Source organism: Juglans regia, chromosome 16 (assembly GCF_001411555.2).
Source record: "Juglans regia cultivar Chandler chromosome 16, Walnut 2.0, whole genome shotgun sequence".
Taxonomy (NCBI): domain Eukaryota; kingdom Viridiplantae; phylum Streptophyta; class Magnoliopsida; order Fagales; family Juglandaceae; genus Juglans; species Juglans regia.
The window spans coordinates 21,077,418-21,096,978 of NC_049916.1; the positions used below are offsets into that span (position 1 = coordinate 21,077,418).

General features: G+C 35.8%; 2 protein-coding genes across 3 annotated transcripts; one reads left to right on the forward strand and one right to left on the reverse strand.

Annotated features, from left to right (window-relative positions):
* The first annotated feature begins 1,564 nt into the window (after positions 1-1,564).
* Positions 1,565-3,951, forward strand: LOC109019890 (cytochrome P450 CYP749A22-like). Its single transcript, XM_019002268.2, has 5 exons — positions 1,565-2,035; positions 2,112-2,335; positions 2,507-2,739; positions 2,856-3,234; positions 3,350-3,951. Exons 1-5 carry the CDS (start codon positions 1,750-1,752, stop codon positions 3,779-3,781), a joined length of 1,554 nt encoding a protein of 517 aa, XP_018857813.2. The 5' UTR covers positions 1,565-1,749; the 3' UTR covers positions 3,782-3,951.
* Positions 3,952-8,590: 4,639 nt separating this feature from the next.
* On the reverse strand, positions 8,591-17,129 carry LOC109019888. 2 transcript variants are annotated; one of them, XR_002000842.2, is made up of 7 exons: positions 16,894-17,129; positions 11,935-13,738; positions 10,759-10,869; positions 10,369-10,518; positions 8,949-9,110; positions 8,817-8,866; positions 8,591-8,727 (listed from the first exon to the last, which is right to left on the reverse strand). XR_002000842.2 is itself a non-coding variant. In XM_019002266.2 (5 exons), exons 2-5 carry the CDS (start codon positions 13,726-13,728, stop codon positions 8,964-8,966), a joined length of 2,202 nt encoding a protein of 733 aa, XP_018857811.1. In that variant the 5' UTR covers positions 13,729-13,738; positions 16,894-17,129; the 3' UTR covers positions 8,855-8,963. The 2 variants fall into 2 exon arrangements, 1 of the variants encoding a protein (XP_018857811.1); XM_019002266.2 differs by lacking the exon at positions 8,591-8,727 and having other exon boundaries at positions 8,855-9,110.
* Between the last annotated feature and the right edge of the window lie 2,432 nt (positions 17,130-19,561).

The following is a 19,561-nucleotide window of genomic DNA, read 5'->3' on the forward strand; positions in this document are numbered from 1 at the left end:
AATATTTCAGAAGTGGGGCCATGATGAATTAACAATTTTATTTATTTATCGTTGGTAGATACAGAGCTCAAAGATCCAAAAACCCAGAAGAAGTACTCGAAACCCAGAAGAAAATAATTTCTTAGATCGGCTGTATTTTGGCCGACGGAAGAAAATCTTGGTGATTTTTACAACGTGATGAAAAATTGAGTTTTTCTTATGTGGTTTTTTCATGTTTAATGTATGCGTATGATCTGAAATCTATCATTTCTTGGTATTTTGCGAGGAATATGATGTGTAGAGGAATATAAGTGAAAGAAGAAAAGTCTCAAACAAAATTATTATTTATTACTGTTCATTTTTATTCATATATATATTTATTTAAGGTTGTCACTGATCAGACTTTAGCGTGCATACATTTGTAAAAAAAAAAAAATAGGTGGCTTAGGTCTCGTTTGATTGTTAAATTCATTTGATTTCAATTAAGTTCAATTTAATTTTAAGTTAAATCTAACATCTAAACACTCAACTCTCAATTCTCAAATTACAAAATTCATCTCGACTCAAAACTTTTTTACAAGTGGGACTTACAACATTTTTCAATTTAACATTTCTTTACACATAGAATCTACAACTTTTTTAATTTTTCATAAATACATCTAAATTCATCTTAACATCTAAACACATTTAGATTTTATTTAGATGTTGAGCTAAACTCAATTCTTTATAAATATTAGTGAGTTGAGTAGTGAAGAAAGTTATGTGAGATTCGTCTAAATTGAATTTAAAGTATGTTTAGATGTTAAGATAAGTTTAGTACTTTTTATGAGAAGTTGAAAAAAGTTGTGGGTCTCACGTGTAAGAAGGTTTTGAGTGGAGATGAATTTAATAATTTGAGAGTTGAGTGTTTGAATATTAGAGTCAGCTTAAAATAAGACTGACCTCAACTGAATCTTGCAACCAAACGCAATCTATTAAACTCATTTTAAACGGATCCCACAAAATTCATTATACTATCTCAACTCACTACTATTCATAAAAAACTCAATTCAACTCAACTCAATATCTAAAAACAGTTAAAGAAAAAAGAAATTTACATTTTTTATGGCGTGGCCTAATTTTTACAAAAAAAAAAATAATTCGGTACAAAATTTGTACACTTACAAACTTAAAAAAAGCATTACTTTATGTAACTAGGTTATAACGAGAGGGTAAGTAAATAAGACACAAAGTGTGGTTATTCAAAATTGAAATGATTAAAGAGTAATCTAATTATAGAAAACTGATTTTTTTTTTTTTTTGGCGACTGTGATCTTAAGCTCTGTTTCTTTTCACATATGAGATAAATTAAAATTAAAGTTAAAAATTGAATAAAATATTATTTAAATATATTTTGTTAATATTATTTTTATTTTGATATTTAAAAAAATTAAATTATTTATTTTATTTTATCTGAAAATTTAAAAAAATTATAATAATTAAATAAAATGAGATAATTGAATCGACAATAATTATAATAACAAATCAGGCCTAAATGGATCTTGAGTCTTGACAAAAGTATTTGAGGCATTAAGCAGGAAGCCACAACGTCAAGCACGAAGTGGCAGCCGTTCAATTTCAATTATAAAAGATTATCCCTTCTCCTTGCAGGTTCTCCAACTCATTTCGTTGACTCTGTACAAACAATTCATCCCAGAGTTGAAGAGAAAGCAAGAAGAGTGAGGAATTGAATCAACCAGGAAAACCATTCTCAAGTTACTAGACGACAGTATGGGTGCAGTCGAAGCCATAGTAATCTTTCTTTCAAGCTCTCTGTGCCTGTACCTCCTCTTAGCTCTCTTCAATGGTCTTCACAAACTGTGGTGGATTCCAAATCGCATACAGACCCAGATGGGTTTACAGGGAATCAGAGGTCCTTCCTACAGATTCATCCATGGAACCACCAAGGAAGTTTTCAGAATGAAAAAGGAGGCCACGAACAGGCCCATGATCAATTTCTCCCATGATATATTATCCAGAGTTCAACCTCATATTCACTCATGGATCAACATTTACGGTAACAAGTGCAACCATGTTTTTCTGAATTTTTTTTATCTTATTTTATTTTATTTTTTATTTTTTCTCTGGTGCAGGGAAGAATTATCTTCAATGGTATGGCTGTATAGCTCAATTGGTCATAACAGAACCGGAGCTTATCAAAGAGATACTGAACAATAGAGACGGAACCTATCAGAAGGGGAAGACTGAAGGCTATATAAAGAAGCTCTTAGGAGATGGGCTCGTCACTTCTGAAGGTGAAAAGTGGGCAAAGATGCGTAAACTGGCCAATTATGCCTTCCATGCCGAGAGGCTCAAAGTAAGCTCTTAGTGTGAAAAGTACGCATTTTTCAGAAAAAAGTTCAATACCAAAAGCAAGGCTATATATTAGCTCATATCATTAATCAGTATGTACGGATTCCTGCTATAATAACAGAAGGGACAGAATCTCCTAATTTTGTGAACTTTAAGAAGGGTTTTATTTTACCAGAGTATGATTCCAGCAATGATCAGCAGTGTCGAGGTGATGCTTGAAAGGTGGAAACGTCATGAAGGCAAAGAGATTGATGTTTTTGAAGAATTCACTCAAACGACATCAGAAGTGATTTCCAGAACAGCATTTGGTAGCAGTTACCGAGAAGGCAAGAAAGTCTTTCAGATTTTGGTCAGAATGACCTTGATATCATCCAGGAATGTTTATAAACTCAGGTTTCCTGGCATCAGGTAAGTCCACAACTCTATAACAGGGGAGCACAGAGCTCCTCCCATTTTTAAAGATTCGTTGTGCATGATTTGCTTTTCTCGTACTCATTTCCATTAATCATTCGTCCATTTTGCAGTAAAGTTTATAAAACCGATGATGAAATCGAATCAGAAAAGCTTGAAAAGGATTTACGCAACTCTATATTAGAGATAGTCAAGGAAAGAGAAGAGAAGGCAATGACCAAGAAGATAGCTAGCTTTGGGGATGATTTTCTTGGATTGCTTGTAAAGGCTCATCACGATGCCGATTCTAACAAAAGAATTTCAGTTGAAGATCTGGTGGATGAGTGCAAGACCTTTTACTTTGCTGGACAAGAAACCACAAACGGGTTGCTTTCGTGGACTGTCTTTCTTCTAGCAATCCACACAGAATGGCAAGAAGAAGCAAGAAAGGAGGTGCTCGAAATATTTGGCCACCAAAATCCAAACCCAGAAGGCATCACGAAGCTCAAGACCGTAAGAATTCATGATATAAACTCAAATAAGTTTCTAGAGTAAATTGCAGAACACATCCATTCCGGCTACATATCCCAAATTCCTATTTTCTTTTGTTGTATTTTGTCCAATGCAGATGAGCACGATCATCCACGAGTCTCTACGATTATATCCTCCTGTACTTTCAATGACAAGAAAAGTTGAAAGTAAAGTTAGACTGGGATTAAATCTCACACTTCCAGCTGATCTGATGTTGTTCATCCCAACTTTAGAAGTTCACCATAACCCTCAAATATGGGGAGAAGACGTGCATCTTTTCAAACCAGAGAGGTTCTCAGAAGGAGTTGCCAAAGCCACTAACAACAATACAGCCGCTTATATTCCCTTTGGCATGGGATCTCGAAATTGTGTTGGCTTTAACTTTGCCACCACAGAAGCAAAGATTGCTCTTTCGATGATTCTGCAACGCTATGCTTTCACCCTATCGCCAGCCTATGTCCACGCACCTGTTCAGCATCTTACCCTTCGCCCACAACATGGAGTTCAGGTAATGCTGCACTCCTTGTGAAGACCAGGAACTGGCAGGGAAAAAACAAATGGACAGAACACCAGACACCAACGCCTTGGAATGTGGTACCTGTTTTTCTCCTATGTATTTATAATATGATAGTTTGGAAGAGTATTTGGTGAACAAATATCTCATATATCCTATATCTCAATATACATACACTTTCAAATTGGTCACTTTCTCCAAGTAAAATTGTTAAATATAACTTAAGACTACATTTTACAATTTCTGTATATATCTCAAACCGAAACTAGAAGGCTCCAATAAGGCATCGGAAGCTCGTGTGGAAAGAGAATGATAGAAGCTGCTATGTAAGTTAAAAAGTGTTTCTCTAAGGCTGCAGCAAGGAGATCTGCACCCAAGACCCAGGAGTGAGAGAGAGAGAGAGTGCTTGTATTCGTAATCTCATCCTTAAAAGACGACGTTATTGGGGAGACTTGTGCTTCAATTAAGGATCATTACGCCAGAAGGGTATTTGGGTAATCAAGCAACATAGATAAAACGACAAAATAGTCTTGCACATGAAGCATTTTCCATTCAAAGTCGCGTTGGAAGGGGCAAATAGAGTGAGAATTCCATGATTTTTGCGAGCTTATCCCCCGTAGATAAGGAGACACTTGAGGATTTTTGTCACTTGGATGGACGAAAACGTCCTCTTAAGAGTAGGTTTCGTTCAGTTTCTAAATTCATCTCAATTTATCATTATAATTTTTTTAAATTCTAATATAAAATATAATAAACAATCTAACTTTTTAAAATTTTAAAATAATAATAATATTAAAAAATAATATTTTATCATCTCAATATTTAAAAGCAATCTAAAGTCTGGCTACAGCTCATTTGATTGTTTTTTTTTTTTTTTTGGTAATTTTCTCATATCACATGGAAGGAAAACTGAAAAGCCCTTCAAGATGTTTCTGTTGTGGCCTTTGGGGTTACCCTTTTGATCATTGTACGCACTTAAACAATTTTGCCCCTATGATTGCAATAACTTGCACCTTGTCAGCCGCCTCTATTGGGTTTTTCCAACTTTTCACTATTGTTGGTCGTTTCCCATCCCGCATGTTACCAAGGAAGCGTTGCATCTCAAGATGAAAAGCTGAACATTGCGTTTGCTTCTCCAGCCGCACATTCCCCATGCGCTTCTCGTTTCTTCCATAGAGATTTCTTCTCTCTCTTCGTCAGTGTTGCTTCGCATGGCAGTCTTGCATTTCTTAGGCACGTTTCATCTTTTCCTTGGTTTCCCATTCTCACCATCCCACTCAGATTTTTTACTGTCAGTCTCAAAGAAGTTGAAACTAACACCATTTTAACAGTTCATGTTTTAACATCACGCCAACTAATATTCAATCCCAAAAGTGGAAGGCCGTGAAGTGTAGAGTAACATCACATCGTGTCAAAAGGAAGAAAGATGTTAAAGAAGAGAAAGAAGGAATGGATGCTTGGACAATTGGAAGGTCGTGGCAAATGATTGGACAACTGATTACAAAGACAAGCACCAGAATCAAAACCCTGGATCCGAATCACCCCCTTAGCGCGAATGTCATTTCCAATTAGTTTTTCAACTGGATGGGATGAGCTTAGGATGTGAGAGCATTCTTTGCTTTCCCTTGGGTCCGAGCACTCTTTTCTATTTTACAAGTAAAAAGAGATTTTATTAATACAAGTAGTTAAACATAACCTAAATACACAGAAGTATGCAAATAGAAACACCTAAATACAAGTTAAGAACTAGGAACTAGCAAAGTCTTAAAAAAGAAGCGTTTAAAATATCCCCATTCAATATAAGAGTTTTTGCCCAAAAGCAAAGAGTTCGAAAGAAAAATTCTCCAAATTCTCCCAACGAACGTTCTCTATCATCAAAACAGCGTCCATTCCTTTCTAGCCATAAGCATCACATTAAGCATAAAAAGAATCATCTTCCAAATATCAACAATATGATGGTTGCCCATATATCCTTTCCAACAAGCCAATAGCTCCACCACTCTTTTGGGCATCACTCAATCAGCAGCCGACCTGTTGAAAATCTCGTCCCAAATAGTCTTTGCCACCTCACAATGCAGAAACAAATAATCAACCAACTACCCATCTTTCTTGCACAAGTAACACCAGTCCAAGCAAATTATACCGCGCTTCCTCAAATTATCCGTTGTCAAGATCTTTCCAAGTGACACCAACCAATAGGAAAAGCAACTTTAGTCAGAACCATGGATCTCCAAATACCCTTCCAAGAGAATTCGTTGACACAATGGCATGTTAGCACTTTATAATAAGAACGAACAGAAAAAATTGAATTTCTAGCATATTACCACAACATTCTATCATTTCCTCCCTGCTCCATTTTTATGTCATACAATCTATTGAAAAAGACAGTAACAATCGACATTTTCCAATCATGAACATCTCTAATAAATCTCACATTTCATTGGAGAATATTATTGGAAAATGATACAGAATCAGCTATGGTGGCGTCTTTATCCCTTGCCATTCTAAAAAGAGAAGAAAAAGCATTCTTAAGTGTCAAATCCACACACCAAAGATCATGCCAAAAGCGAATCCTATCTCCTCCTCCAACCTTAAAGAAAATGTGGTTAATGCGGATTCCGTATGTACTTCCACAAACCACATCATACACACTTCTAACTTAACACCAACTCCCCCAGCCCTCCCATATTTAGCATCAATGATATTTTTCCATAATGTATTCCTCTCTAGTTGATATCTCCAAAGCCACTTACCAAGAATGGCTTTATTAAAAGCCTCAAATTACGGATCTCCAAACACCCACAAGTAATTGATGAGCAGACTTTATCCCAATTTACAAGATGAAGCTTCATGGTATCTCCAAGACCACCTCACAAAAAATTACGGAAGATTCTTTCATTTCTACTAGCCACCCCAATGGGCAAAGGATAAAGGGAAAGAAAATATGTTGGAAGATTGGACAACGTACTTTTAATCAAAGTAATTATTCTCCCTTTGGATAAATAGATCATTTTCCACTCCGCTAGCCTTCTTTTTATTTTCTCGATCACACCATCCCAAATCAATAACGATTTATAAGGGGCACCCAACGGAAGGCCTAGATATTTCATTGGAAGAGAGGAGATCTTACAACCTAAAATGTTTGCCAAGTCCCTAGTATTCGAGACAGGACCCACTGGAACAATTTCTGACTTAGATAAGTTGACTCTATGTCAAGAAACAGCTTCAAAGAATAATAAAAGAGCTCTCAATGATCGAAGATGGTCATGATTAGGATCGCTGAAAATAAGAGAATCATCAGTGAACAGAAGATGTGAGACCTTGATACTACCATGAGAGACTCCTCCCACCAAAAAACTTGACATGAGATTCCCTTCCACAGCTGCATCAATCATTCTACTCAAAAGCATCCATAATAATAATAAAGAGAATGAGATGAGATACAAACCTCGAGAACTAGTGAAAAATCTAACTGGAGAACCATTCACCAAGATCGAAAATCTAACTGTATAGATGCAATGTCTAATCCAGGCACACCATTTCACTCCTAAGCCATGTCTCCCAAGTAAATATAAAAGAAATTCCCAGTTGACACGATCCAAAAGCCTTTTCCATGTCCAATTTAACAAGAATACCAAGAACTCCCTCTCTAAGTCTCATTTCCAAACATTCATTATCAACTAATACTGAATCAAGGGTTTGTCTCCCCTTAATGAATGCATTCTGATTTTTTGAAATGATTTTTTCCATCACCACACTCATACGATTGGCAGGAACTTTCGAAATGATCTTATAGACACCATTGACCAGACTTATAGGATGGAAATCCTTCATCTCCACAGCCCCCCACTTTTTTGTAAATATGGGCAATAAAGGTGGCATTAAGGTTTTTTTCAAATTTTATGTACATATGAAACTCGATAAATTTCCACAAAAAGCTACTTGGGATAATAGAGCAGAGAAAAAAAATTCTTCCTTGTGAACAATAAAAGAGGCCAACGATCTTGCTCAAGATTATGGAGTAAGGCCTCTTGATTTTAGTGAGCTTCTAGAAAAAAGAAAGTACTCGCCAACATTAATGAGCATAAACCTCACCACTTCAGCGAGCAATGGGAAAACAAAGTCCCTACCAACATGGCGAGCACTAGCGAGAACGAAGTTCGACCTAGGACAAGTACAACAAAATTGAAAGTGCTTCCCCTGATCACCAGGGAGAAAGTACTTACCTGATGGAGGGCAACGAGAACTAGGGAAAGCGAAGTTCTCTAATACTAGGTGAATACTGTGGAGCGCAAAACTACTCACCCCCTTATCGAGCAAAAGTTTGTCCATAGGCGAGCATCACAAAAGCAAAAGTATTCACCCCTAAGCCAACAATATGAACTAGCATGAAGCTCGCAACTTCAGCAAGCATCCACCATGGAAACGCAAAGTGCTCGTCTGGAGAGCAAAAAAGTACTTCCCCCAAGTAAGGGACGAGCACCAAGGGACTGCTATCATATTTTAAATGCCCACAAAAGCATGCAGATCAATTTATTTCCCTCAACATTTTTGCTAGTAGATTTGACATATTTAGATCAAACTCTTCATTTTTCAATTTAATATTATTAATTTTTAGGTTCGGATTGAGTTTTCTTTTTTTTAAAAAAAATTAAAATGACTAATCTGCATGATAACGGGTGAATTGAAATATAGCTTCCCTAGTTTTCTTTTTTTTTTTTTAAATTGAAATGACTAATCTGCATGATAACGGGTGAATTGAAATATAGCTTCCCTGGAGAAAAGATCATTTACCCTCAGTTTATTTTTCTTTTTTCTAGCTGGGAGGGAGGAGGGAGGATCCAATGCTGCAGTTCATTATTTTTCTTTTTTTGTAGCTGGGAGGGAGGAGGGAGGAACCAATGCTGCAGTTCGCAGATGCCAAAACTAGGCTGTTCATGTTGTCACCTCCAACCTCAAAGCTGCCACAAGAAGAAACAACAGTTAAAGCAATTATTTCTTTGAGTTATATCCGAAAATTGGAGTTGCTTTCCAAATATAATTTTCCAACCTGGTAGCAACCTGGCTCCGAGACATCAAATACTATATGAAATCAAATCACTAACCATGAGACAAAAGTCTATAATCAATGCCACCGAGAAAATTGGTGAATTTTATAAATAAAAATAAAAATAAATAATACCCCTTCTATTTGTATTTAGTAACACAAAGTCGCCAAAAATTTCTCCTTCATGCGAGAAATAAGCTTAAATTTTTCTTCAGCTTCAACCTGCTCGCGTATGTCAGTTTTTGATGCTCGATCTGGGTGAAATTTTAACACGGCTCGTTTATAAGCCGCATGCACCTGAATCACCATTACCTCTCATCAAAATATGATTAATAAAACAGAGCAGGGAAAGGTTTTCATATAAGGTGTATGTGTCGCCACTTTCACTGTGGCTTTATTCTTTAAAATTGTAACCAAACTCAGTTCAGACACAGAACCTATTTAAAATAAAATAAAATTCAAACACAACGGTATTTGGAGTACAGTAGTATTGGCACACAAAACTGTTGTCAATTGGCATTTTACATAGCCTGGGGTGAAAACTGAAAAGGGTTGTTTACATAGCCTGGGGTGAAAACTGAAAAGGGTTGTAGTTTGGGGTGCTAACCTAATTCTCTCGTAATTATAATAAGGGAAAATTACAGTTTACACGTCCAAACTACCATCTGTATTGCAATATGTACCCTAAACTATGAAAAATTCAAATGTACACCTGTTAAAAATGTGTATCATTCATTAAGATCTAACTGTTAAATTATGGTACACATTGCAACAATGGTGGCAGTTTGGAAGTGTAAAGTGTACCCATTATAATAAATGGCCAGTCTACCAACATTTCTTCATCTAGAACTAAAAGTAACATACGGCTCGTTTATAAGCCGCATGCACCTGAATCACCATTACCTCTCATCAAAATATGATTAATAAAACAGAGCAGGGAAAGGTTTTCATATAAGGTGTATGTGTCGCCACTTTCACTGTGGCTTTATTCTTTAAAATTGTAACCAAACTCAGTTCAGACACAGAACCTATTTAAAATAAAATAAAATTCAAACACAACAGTGTTTGGAGTACAGTAGTAAGTTTTTGCTTCTGCTATTGGCACACAAAACTGTTGTCAATTGGCATTTTACATAGCCTGCGGTGAAAACTGAAAAGGGTTGTAGTTTGGGGTGCTAACCTAATTCTCTCGTAATTATAATAAGGGAAAATTACAGTTTACACGTCCAAACTACCATCTGTATTGCAATATGTACCCTAAACTATGAAAAATTCAAATGTACACCTGTTAAAAATGTGTATCATTCATTAAGATCTAACTGTTAAATTATGGTACACATTGCAACAATGGTGGCAGTTTGGAAGTGTAAAGTGTACCCATTATAATAAATGGCCAGTCTACCAACATTTCTTCATCTAGATCTAAAAGTAACATATTTCTCTTGTAAATCTAGATCTAAAAAAAACTGACTGAAAGTTTCCGTGTGTGTGTGTGTGTGTGTGTGTGAGAGAGAGAGAGAGAGAGAGAGAGAGAGAGAGAGAGCATGTAACTAACCTCTTGTGACAAAGGATAAAAACCGCCTCCAACTTGGATTCCTAAGCCACGAAGCAGTGAGGCCATATCAATGCACGACATTTCCAATCTATTAAGCTCCTTCCTTATTTCAACACGAATTTGCTCTTTCAGGTTCATATTTTCCTCATCCTGGTTTTGGCATCATTTAAGAGGTGGTGGGAAAAACATAATTAGAATGGGCATTGGAACCAATGAGTCATATCTTGCTGAACTTGATAGTTAGTTGAGAACGAAATATATATTTTTTAAAGTAAAATATAGAACATATATGAAAGTGGAGGCAGGGCAAGAAAAGGAAAATGAAAGATGACTGAGTAGGAGTTGCTTTGCAAAGTAAAGATAAATGAATCTATAATACTAAATCCAAACCTTCTTTTGAGTCTCTCTCATTTCTTGAACACGTTGCTGTTGCCTTCTCTGCATATCCACTAAACGCCTTTCAACTCTTCTTTTCTTGCGTAACCTCTGTGCCTCTTCTGCCTGTAAATGACAAACATACATAGTTTCAGATGATATGTTTGCTCATTAAAAAGAATGAAAATCAGTTCAAGACAGCCTACAAACCATCTTTATAACATCTTTACGACACACTTCGTGATCACTACAACTATCTTTAAGTTGCCTGCTACATTAAGGTGCAGTAAAAAGCACAAGAACATGGACATGGTATGATGCAACAAAGACATAATGACACAAAAATGATAATAATAAATAGAAGGGAGAAGAAAAGGCAGAATTGATACTGTAAATGATGGATCTTAAGGTTGGCTGAAGCTTGTTATGGTTCTCCTATTAACCAATTTTACAACTGTTTTTCTCTCTAAAATTTGAGCTCTTCAGCATTGAGTTAAAAGAACAAGAAGTGCCAATGTGCTTATTGTACATCCAAGGATTGTATGATAAGTGTCTAGGACTACCCATCCAAGTAGTGTCTAGGTCTAGGCACACTAAATCACAAGCGGACTAGTTTCAAACTACAATAACACATTATCATTAACTTCTTCCCAAATTCTTTCGCTGTTAAGGAATACTTCATCCTCTATTTACGCCTTGTCTCAAACAAGAGAAAAACACAAACATAGAATATTCGTAGATAATTACAATCTACCAGAATATAAAACTTCTCACATATGACCTTGCTGATTATATACGCATTATACCGTTATGGATGCTTGGTAATAAATCATAACAGACAACCCTTACCATACAGAGTGGTTTAAAACATTGTGAAGGCATAGAAGCAGACAAGTTAATCCATATGGCTGTGTATGAAATGTATAAGAAGAACAAAGTAGCTGGCCCTTTGTTCCATAAGCAAGTACTTTCTTTCACAATTCCAGGCTAATAATTATGCGTTGACATACACATAATAGATCCTCCTTGATGGACAAGATACGAAAAGTTCGGGAGAATTAATAACGAGATGCTATTCAATTATTCAAAATATATGGTAGCATATCCAATAGCAAAAGGTAAATACGGCATGTAAGAGAATAGAACAGCATTGAGAACCAACTACTCCAGCTATAAATAAGCATGCCAAACCTGAATTTGCAACTGGCGCTGCCGGGAGGCCCATTCTTCTTCTATTGCTCGCTTGTATTCATCAGTCTCCTTGAGCTTTTCGCGTTCGTTGATAATATCTATCTGACCTTGGGGAGTAACATCGACATCTTGAGTAAGTAATTGACCCCTTACATCACAAGTCACCTTTGCTTCCACAAAATGGGTTTCCTTGCATTGAGTGTTGCTAAATAATAATTTTTCAGAATCTGTTTTCCCCTTTTCCTCAACGAAAGGTTTTCCATTACTCACTCCTGACTTGCCTTCCAAAGGGGTGTCACGAAAGAAAGATTCACCATGAGCAGTACTATCTGCATACTCGGGATGAGCACCACCACAATCAACCCGCATTTCACCAGATAATTCAGAATTCAGTACACCTCTGTCTTTGTCATCAATATTATTATTACTGGATCCCTGGTGAAACTCCTCATCTTTTTTCCTCAATAAACATTCATCAAGATTAGCATGTCTTTCACCATCGTCTTCATTGGAATTCTTATACTTGGTGTTTTTAGCACCTTGATCTTGATTGGACCATAAAAATGAATCCTGGGGACTGTGTTCATTGTAAAAGTCATTGACAACACCGTTAACTAGTTCTTCACTACCATCAGCTAAATTTGATGCAGCTCTATCAATATTTACATGCATTTCATCAAAATTGTTGCAACTAGAAGGTGCCTGAGGAAACGCGCCATCTTTGTTCCTCAATACAGCTCCATCAAGATCAACACATATTTCACCTTCTCGAGTGGACCTTGTACGTTTAGATTGCTTATCACTGTGATTTTGATTGGTCCACAAAGGAGGCCTTTGAGGATTTCTCTCACCGCTCAGAAAGCCATTGCCACACTCATTAACATGATTGCAACTTTGCCAGTCATAGCTAAGAGGAGGATCGTCAGTAGATGTCTGGTGAACTCTCTGATTAAATTTTACAGAAGGGCCTTCCATAGCAGGATTGAAAGAAGTACCCTCATTGTATCCTCCACCACTCCCAAAAAAGGAAGACAAATTTTCTTTTTCATAAAGCTCACTACTCGAACTTGAAGAAACAGGGACCTCCGGGTGCTTTTCTGTCCTATTATCTACTTCAATATTGGTACGATTGCCAATATGGGAACCAGAAATACTAGTCTGATCATCTAAACCTGATTGACCATTGCGAATATCATGCTTTCTCTTTAAGGAAGCTTTTTGCCATTGTTCATGAATTTTTCCAAAAGAACCTTCCATAAGCTCAGAATCAGAAGAATCGCTTTCAGATGAACCAGTCTCAGACTCAAAATACAAACCATAGCGATTCCTACAGGCAGCTTTATCTGAGTATGTTTGCTTTTTGCACTGCGACAACCTGAATGAGGATCCTTTTTCATGAACAACCCAACATTCATCACCATCTAAATCTATAAAATTCTGCATATTCTTAGTGGCAGGACCAGATCTTTTGCTTGAGGTGGCATCACTATCCAATTCCCCACCACCTTTGTCACCAGATCCAGGATGATCCATCACGTCACTTTCATCATCATCAATTCTAATAACACCCTGATGCGGAAATTTTCTCTCTTTTCTCTGTACACTAGAGCCGCTTAACCCCCGTTGTATAGATGGCTCAGGAACATCAATAATAACAACATTACTAGATAGATCATTGTCAACGTCAATGAGAACAAAATCATCAATATTTCCTTTGGTGTTGCCACTTTTCATTCTCTTGTTCCCAGAAGTTCCAGGCTGAGAATGACCCATGGATACTCCTTTTCCTCTCATTTAATTCTGCCTGTCAACAACACAAGTAAGAATATGTGTATTTCAAGACAACATGAAACCATAGCTAATAAACAACATATCCATACACAGGAGACATTTCCATCTTTTTTTTTTTTTCGATAAGTAAAAAATTATATATATCAAAAGGAGAAACCAAGTACACTGAATGTATACAAGAAAACATATTGTCCAAAATGACCCAAAAAGCCCCTAATGACCCAAAAAGCCTGTGGAAAGATAACCCAAAATACACCAGACCCAACCCCAACCCCTTGTTTCCCATAGAACTAAAACTCTACCCGAACACCCAACCCCAACCCCTTGATTCTTGTCTTCACAATGCCCTCCCTTTAGACTTCCCCCTAGTTGAGTTACCACCCTTAGCGTCGTAGTTGATTGCCCAAGAAAGACGTTGTAACTCCCTGCTTTTCTTGAAATTTGATTTGGTTTCAAGCGCGTAGCTTGCCTCAATCGCAATGATTAGTTCTTTAAATTGATCTTCACATCCTCCATGTGAGATTACAGGAGACATATCCATCTTACCTTGTGCAGCATATGAAAAGTAAATGGAAGTATCCATTTCAAGAATTAATAATTCATTACTAAAAGTAAATAATTCTTTAACTTCAAGCAATACAATATTTAAAGCATTCCAAAAGATATATTTTTCCTTTCCATGAGTTTCCTCTAGGATCACGACTTTTAATAAGTTGTGATTAAGGCATGAAGCTGCGCCCCTCTGCTTTGATTCAAATCAACCAAGCTTTGGGTTAACATGCAGGGATAAAACTTTTTAGAATGAGTCAAAAATCTTTCAAAATGATTATGGAAGATGGTGGCTCAGTGTCCTTTCTAATGACCTTTTTTTTTATAAGAAAGATAAGTTTTAGTATCCCATGTACACAAAAAGTAGAAATCAGACACACCTAGTCAGAGTGTTCATTTTATTGAAGTTGACCGACACAAAGGTTTCGTACATATATTTTTGAGTGAGGCAAAGGTTTTTTACATTGGTACCAACCAAGGGCACCCTTGCCTAGGCCAAAAATAGCTTCAATGACCACTTCCAATTCTTCTTGACAATGGAGGTACAAGGAGGTGTAACAGTCCTTTAAGATTTGGAAATATGAAGCTTAGTTCATGTTTGGGAACCAAAAGTTTCTCAAAATTTTCTTATTCTTAATCCAAACTATTTATGCCAAGAAAATCTCAATCATCAAAGCAGTTTCCATAACAACATATTTTTTATCAACAGTTTCCATAACAATATAAAATTAAAAACTTCTCAAAACTCAAAAACATCTCAAGAAAATTTTCTTCCTTTCATATTTTTAATGAGCCCCACCACAACTTCTAACTTCAATAAAAACATCTCCTAAAACTCTCAATCCAAACATATTCTTAATGGTCCCACCACTTTTACAAACCCAATAAAACCTATCTTCATAATTTTTAATAGGTTCCACTCGACCATTGTCGGCTACGTTTGGATAGTGAAGTGATCTCAGATGATCTATGAATAGTAGTGAAAAGTAATGATAAAATATTGAATAGTAGTGAATAGTAGTAAAAAGTAGTGAAAAGTAGAAGAAAAGTACTAATAAAATATTGAATAGTTAGATCATTCCACTACCCAAACACAACCTTATTCTTTCTACCTTAGCATCCTTATCGGAATATTTGGATGTAAGGTTTTCTTGAAGATTGAAAGCTGGAGGAAACTCCACCTACCCAAAGGAGGAAGACTGACTGTGTTTAACAGTACATGATCTAGCTCATCAACTTATTTTCTCCCTCTTCCCTTTGCCTGTTGGAATGACTAATAATGTGGAAAATAAAAAGATTTTCTATGGTTTAGGATATGAATTTCAAACGTCACCTTGTTAATTGGAAGACAGTGTAAGCTCCTATTCAGAATTGGGAGTGGGAGTTTCGGTGTCAAAATTCCATTGACATTCAATCATGCTTTGCAAGAAAAATGGCTATGGTGTTGTGGAATGACAGATCATTTTTGCAAGAGTGATGAATTAAAATTTAAAAAATAAAAAACAGATAGCAAGAGGAAGGTGGTGCTCGGATGAAGTTTGGATTCCTATAGAGTTAGTTTATGCAAAAATATTGAAGGAGGTTGCGGGTGAAATTTCCAAATTGATTGGGCTCGATGTAGTAGACAACACTCGAGGTTAGTTTGGGCATGAAAAAGTAGGATGTAGGAAAATTATAACCTATAAACTAATGGTTTCCATACTATAGAGGAACACGAGCAAACAAAATATCAAGAGCAAGCAATGATCGCAATTACCAAGAACATACAGTTCCTTTATTTAAGCAACTCATCACATAAAATTTGATCAAGCATAAGCAGCATTACTTCTGAGCCATCTCAAGCCAAAAGGATAATAACTCTTGGTTTTATCACTCCATTCTCACTGATTCCCATCAAATAATTAATTTTTTTCATAAAAGGACAAGGGTAGAGACCTTTATTCGGCAATAAAGTAATAAAACACTACCATGCTTACGTACAGAAAACAGAAATAGTGAATTCAGGAAAGCATGATGGTGAAAGTGTACACTCGTTCAAGTAACGCTCAGTTTTACACATGATTCAAGATGCCCAAGGCTTCTTCTTTTTTCCCAGAAACTCGTTCATCGCCCTATAGTTTCTTTTCAAAATCCGGCCTCATAATACACCTTTTCTAATAAGTAAGAATAAATTTTTATTGAATCAAAAAAATAAGCGTAGCCTGAGAATGGATACAAGAAACTTATGAAAGGTAACCCTCATAAAACACTTGTAGGAAATCTATTCGGTTGGAACCAAAGAATTCAGATAGCTATACAAAAGGACAGCTTCATCAACACGAACCAAATCTTTTGGCCTCGAAAATATATCTCAACTATAAACAAAAAACACCATTGGAATTCAAACACCCACACGGGAACCAAGGAGAAACTAGAAAGCCGAACCGCAAGCTTGGAGTCAAATACAAAGCGCGCACCTTCATAATCATCCAGATTTTTTTTTTATAAAGATTATCCCCCTTTTCCAAAGGGGAAAAAAAACGAAAAAAGCAAGTACACAAGTAGAATTGAGAATTCGAACATCGGACATCGAATACAGCATGGATCAATCGCACAGTAACAACCAGAAACGAAGCTTACCTTTCTCAAGGAGGAACCTGAAACTCTTCGCATTCGAAAGAGACCAAAATCAGAGAAGGAGAACGGGGCGAGTGCGTAAACATTGAGGGTTACAAAAATCGAAAATTTTGTAACAAAAGAGAAACCCTAGTTCCCAAAAAAAACACAACTCTGACCCAAATAAACAACGGATCGATGATATTATACGATCAGAAGATACTCGTGTGGTGTGGGCAGTTGTGACTCAGTACGCTTTAGATTTGGGGAAGTCTCGCGTGACGCTGAGTGAGATATAACCAGCTTCACAGACGTGTGAGACGGGGATTTGTTTGTTGACTAACGACATTTGGGAGCCGAAGGTTTATTATGTAAATTTTCTGGGTTAAAGGATTAAAATTGGGAGAAATGATAAGATGTGTAGAGCACACTAGGGCAGGGCAGGTTTGAAAAGTGAGATGAAAATTTTAACGGTTGTGTTTAGATGTTAAATTGAGTTGAGTTGATAAAATATTGTTAGAATATTATTTTTTAATATTATTATTATTTTGAGATTTGAAAAAATTAAATTGTTTATTATATTTTATATTGAGATTTGAAAAAGTTGTAATGATGAGTTGGGATGAGTTGAATTGAGTTTGGTAATCAAACGTGTTTAAAATATTATGTTTTAATATTAGTATTGTTTTAGGATTTGAAAAAAATGAATTGAGATTTGAAAAAGTTGAATTGTTTATTATATTTTGTATAGGGATTTGAAAAATGTGTAATGATGAGATGAGATGAAAATTTTGTATCTCATCTCACTCTCATAACCTGCCCTAAATATAGAAATGATAGAATTATGTAATAAAAGAATATTATTTTAAATTTTATTTTGACTTTTACTTTTAATATGAAGGGTTTAAACACAATAAAAATATAAGTCGTGCTACTCATAAGCTTCGCACTCCCTGCACACTCACTTAAAAATATATCATTTTATTCTTTTATCCTATTTTACCTATAAACATGTCTGGAATCATTTTTATTATGTGGGTAAAAAAGTAAAATGACATGTTTTTAAATGATTATGTAGAGTATGAGGTTTATATTTAAAATTTTTCTAAAAATATTATTATATTTAAAGTTGTATATAAATTGTGAATAGGTTATCATTACTCATAAAAATGGATATGTATTGAAAAAAATAATAAAAATTAAAAAAAGTGTGGTGTGTGGAAGTTGTGTGAATAATATGAGGTTGTGTAGATTTTTTGATTAATAAAATAAATAATTCATAAAACTGCCTTACAAATTTGATCGAATTCATACTGAAGTTTATTCTTTTTCTTTTATGCAATTTTCATAATTTTTTCGCTTTTTCATTTTGTATAACGAAATTTTTATTCATATAAAAAAAAAAATTGGATATGTATTAGGTGCATATCCAAAGTTGTATTAGGTGCGGGCTTCATATGGGAAAGCTTCTGATCAGTTGGTAAATCAGCCAAAAACATTCCCATTTTTTAGTTCAAACATGGATGCAACAGATAAGGCTCAGAGATTCTACAAGTAGCTAGCTCAGTAGCATAAGGAAGCTATGAAAAGTACTTAGATTTGCTTGCTATTGTAGGTAAATCAAAGTATAAAACTTTTAGATGCATCAAAGAGAGAATCTGGCAGAAACTGAAGAATTGGAAGAATATGTTCTTATCTCAAGCTGGGAATGAGGTTCTTATCAAGGTCGTTCTACAAGCAGTCCTTACCTATTCAATGAGTGTTTTCAAGATGCCAAAAAATCTCTGCAAGGAAATCACCCAAATAATGCAAAGATTTTGGTGGTGCCATAAACAGAATGATAGAAAGATGTGATCATGTTGGAGAAGAATGGGGAAATCAAAAGAGGAGGGTGGAATGAGATTTAGAGACATGGAAGTTTTTAACAACTCACTGTTAGCAAAACAGTGTTGGAGGCTAATGATGAACCAAAACTCCCTAGCTGCAAAAATCATGAAGCAAAAATACTATAGAGATGGGGATTTTTTAAGGTCGAAACTTGGCCAATCACCCTCACTAGTGTGGAAAAAGTATTCACGATTCTCTTATTTTGTTTAAAGCAGGACTGAAATGGAGGGTGGGAAATGGAAAGAAGATAAAAATGTGGGGTGAAAAATGGCTGCCAAGCCTATCATTTGTATGCTCCCAACCCCAAACAACAACTCTAGTTCCAGATTCATTAGTTGCAGATTTAATTGATGAGGCTGAAAAGGGTTGGAAAGAAGATCTAATAGTCGAGAATTTCTCAACTGAGGAAGCTGTTGAGATTTGTAATATCCCTATCAGTAAATTTGGAGCTGCAGATAGATTGATATGTGAGTTTTCAAAGAATGAAATATTTAATGTCAAAAGTGTCTATCACGCAGAAATGAATAGGATAAAAGCTGCAAAGGGGGAAACATCTTCTTGCTAACATGAGAGAGAGAGAGAGAGAGAGAGAGAGAGAGAGAGAGAGTATGGACATCAATATGGGCCTTAAAATGCTCCAGGTGTGGTAAAGATTTTTCTTTGGAAGGCATGTAATAATATACTTTCAACAAGAAAAAACCTATATCAGAAAAAGGCCATTGAAGATCCAATGTGTCCTATTTGCAAAATAGAATGAGGAATCCATATTACATGTGCTTTAGGACTGCCCAACTGCTAGTGATGT

Coding starts and splice junctions, on each gene's coding strand:
- LOC109019890 (XM_019002268.2), top strand. CDS start 1,750: ATGGGTGCAGTCGAAGCCATAGTAATCTTTCTTTCAAGCTCTCTGTGC. Junction 2,036..2,111: donor CTCATGGATCAACATTTACG/GTAACAAGTGCA, acceptor TCTCTGGTGCAG/GGAAGAATTATCTTCAATGG. Junction 2,740..2,855: donor CTCAGGTTTCCTGGCATCAG/GTAAGTCCACAA, acceptor TCCATTTTGCAG/TAAAGTTTATAAAACCGATG.
- LOC109019888 (XM_019002266.2), bottom strand. CDS start 13,728: ATGAGAGGAAAAGGAGTATCCATGGGTCATTCTCAGCCTGGAACTTCT. Junction 10,519..10,758: donor TGAGAGAGACTCAAAAGAAG/GTTTGGATTTAG, acceptor TGCCAAAACCAG/GATGAGGAAAATATGAACCT. Junction 9,111..10,368: donor TTTATCCTTTGTCACAAGAG/GTTAGTTACATG, acceptor ATGGTGATTCAG/GTGCATGCGGCTTATAAACG.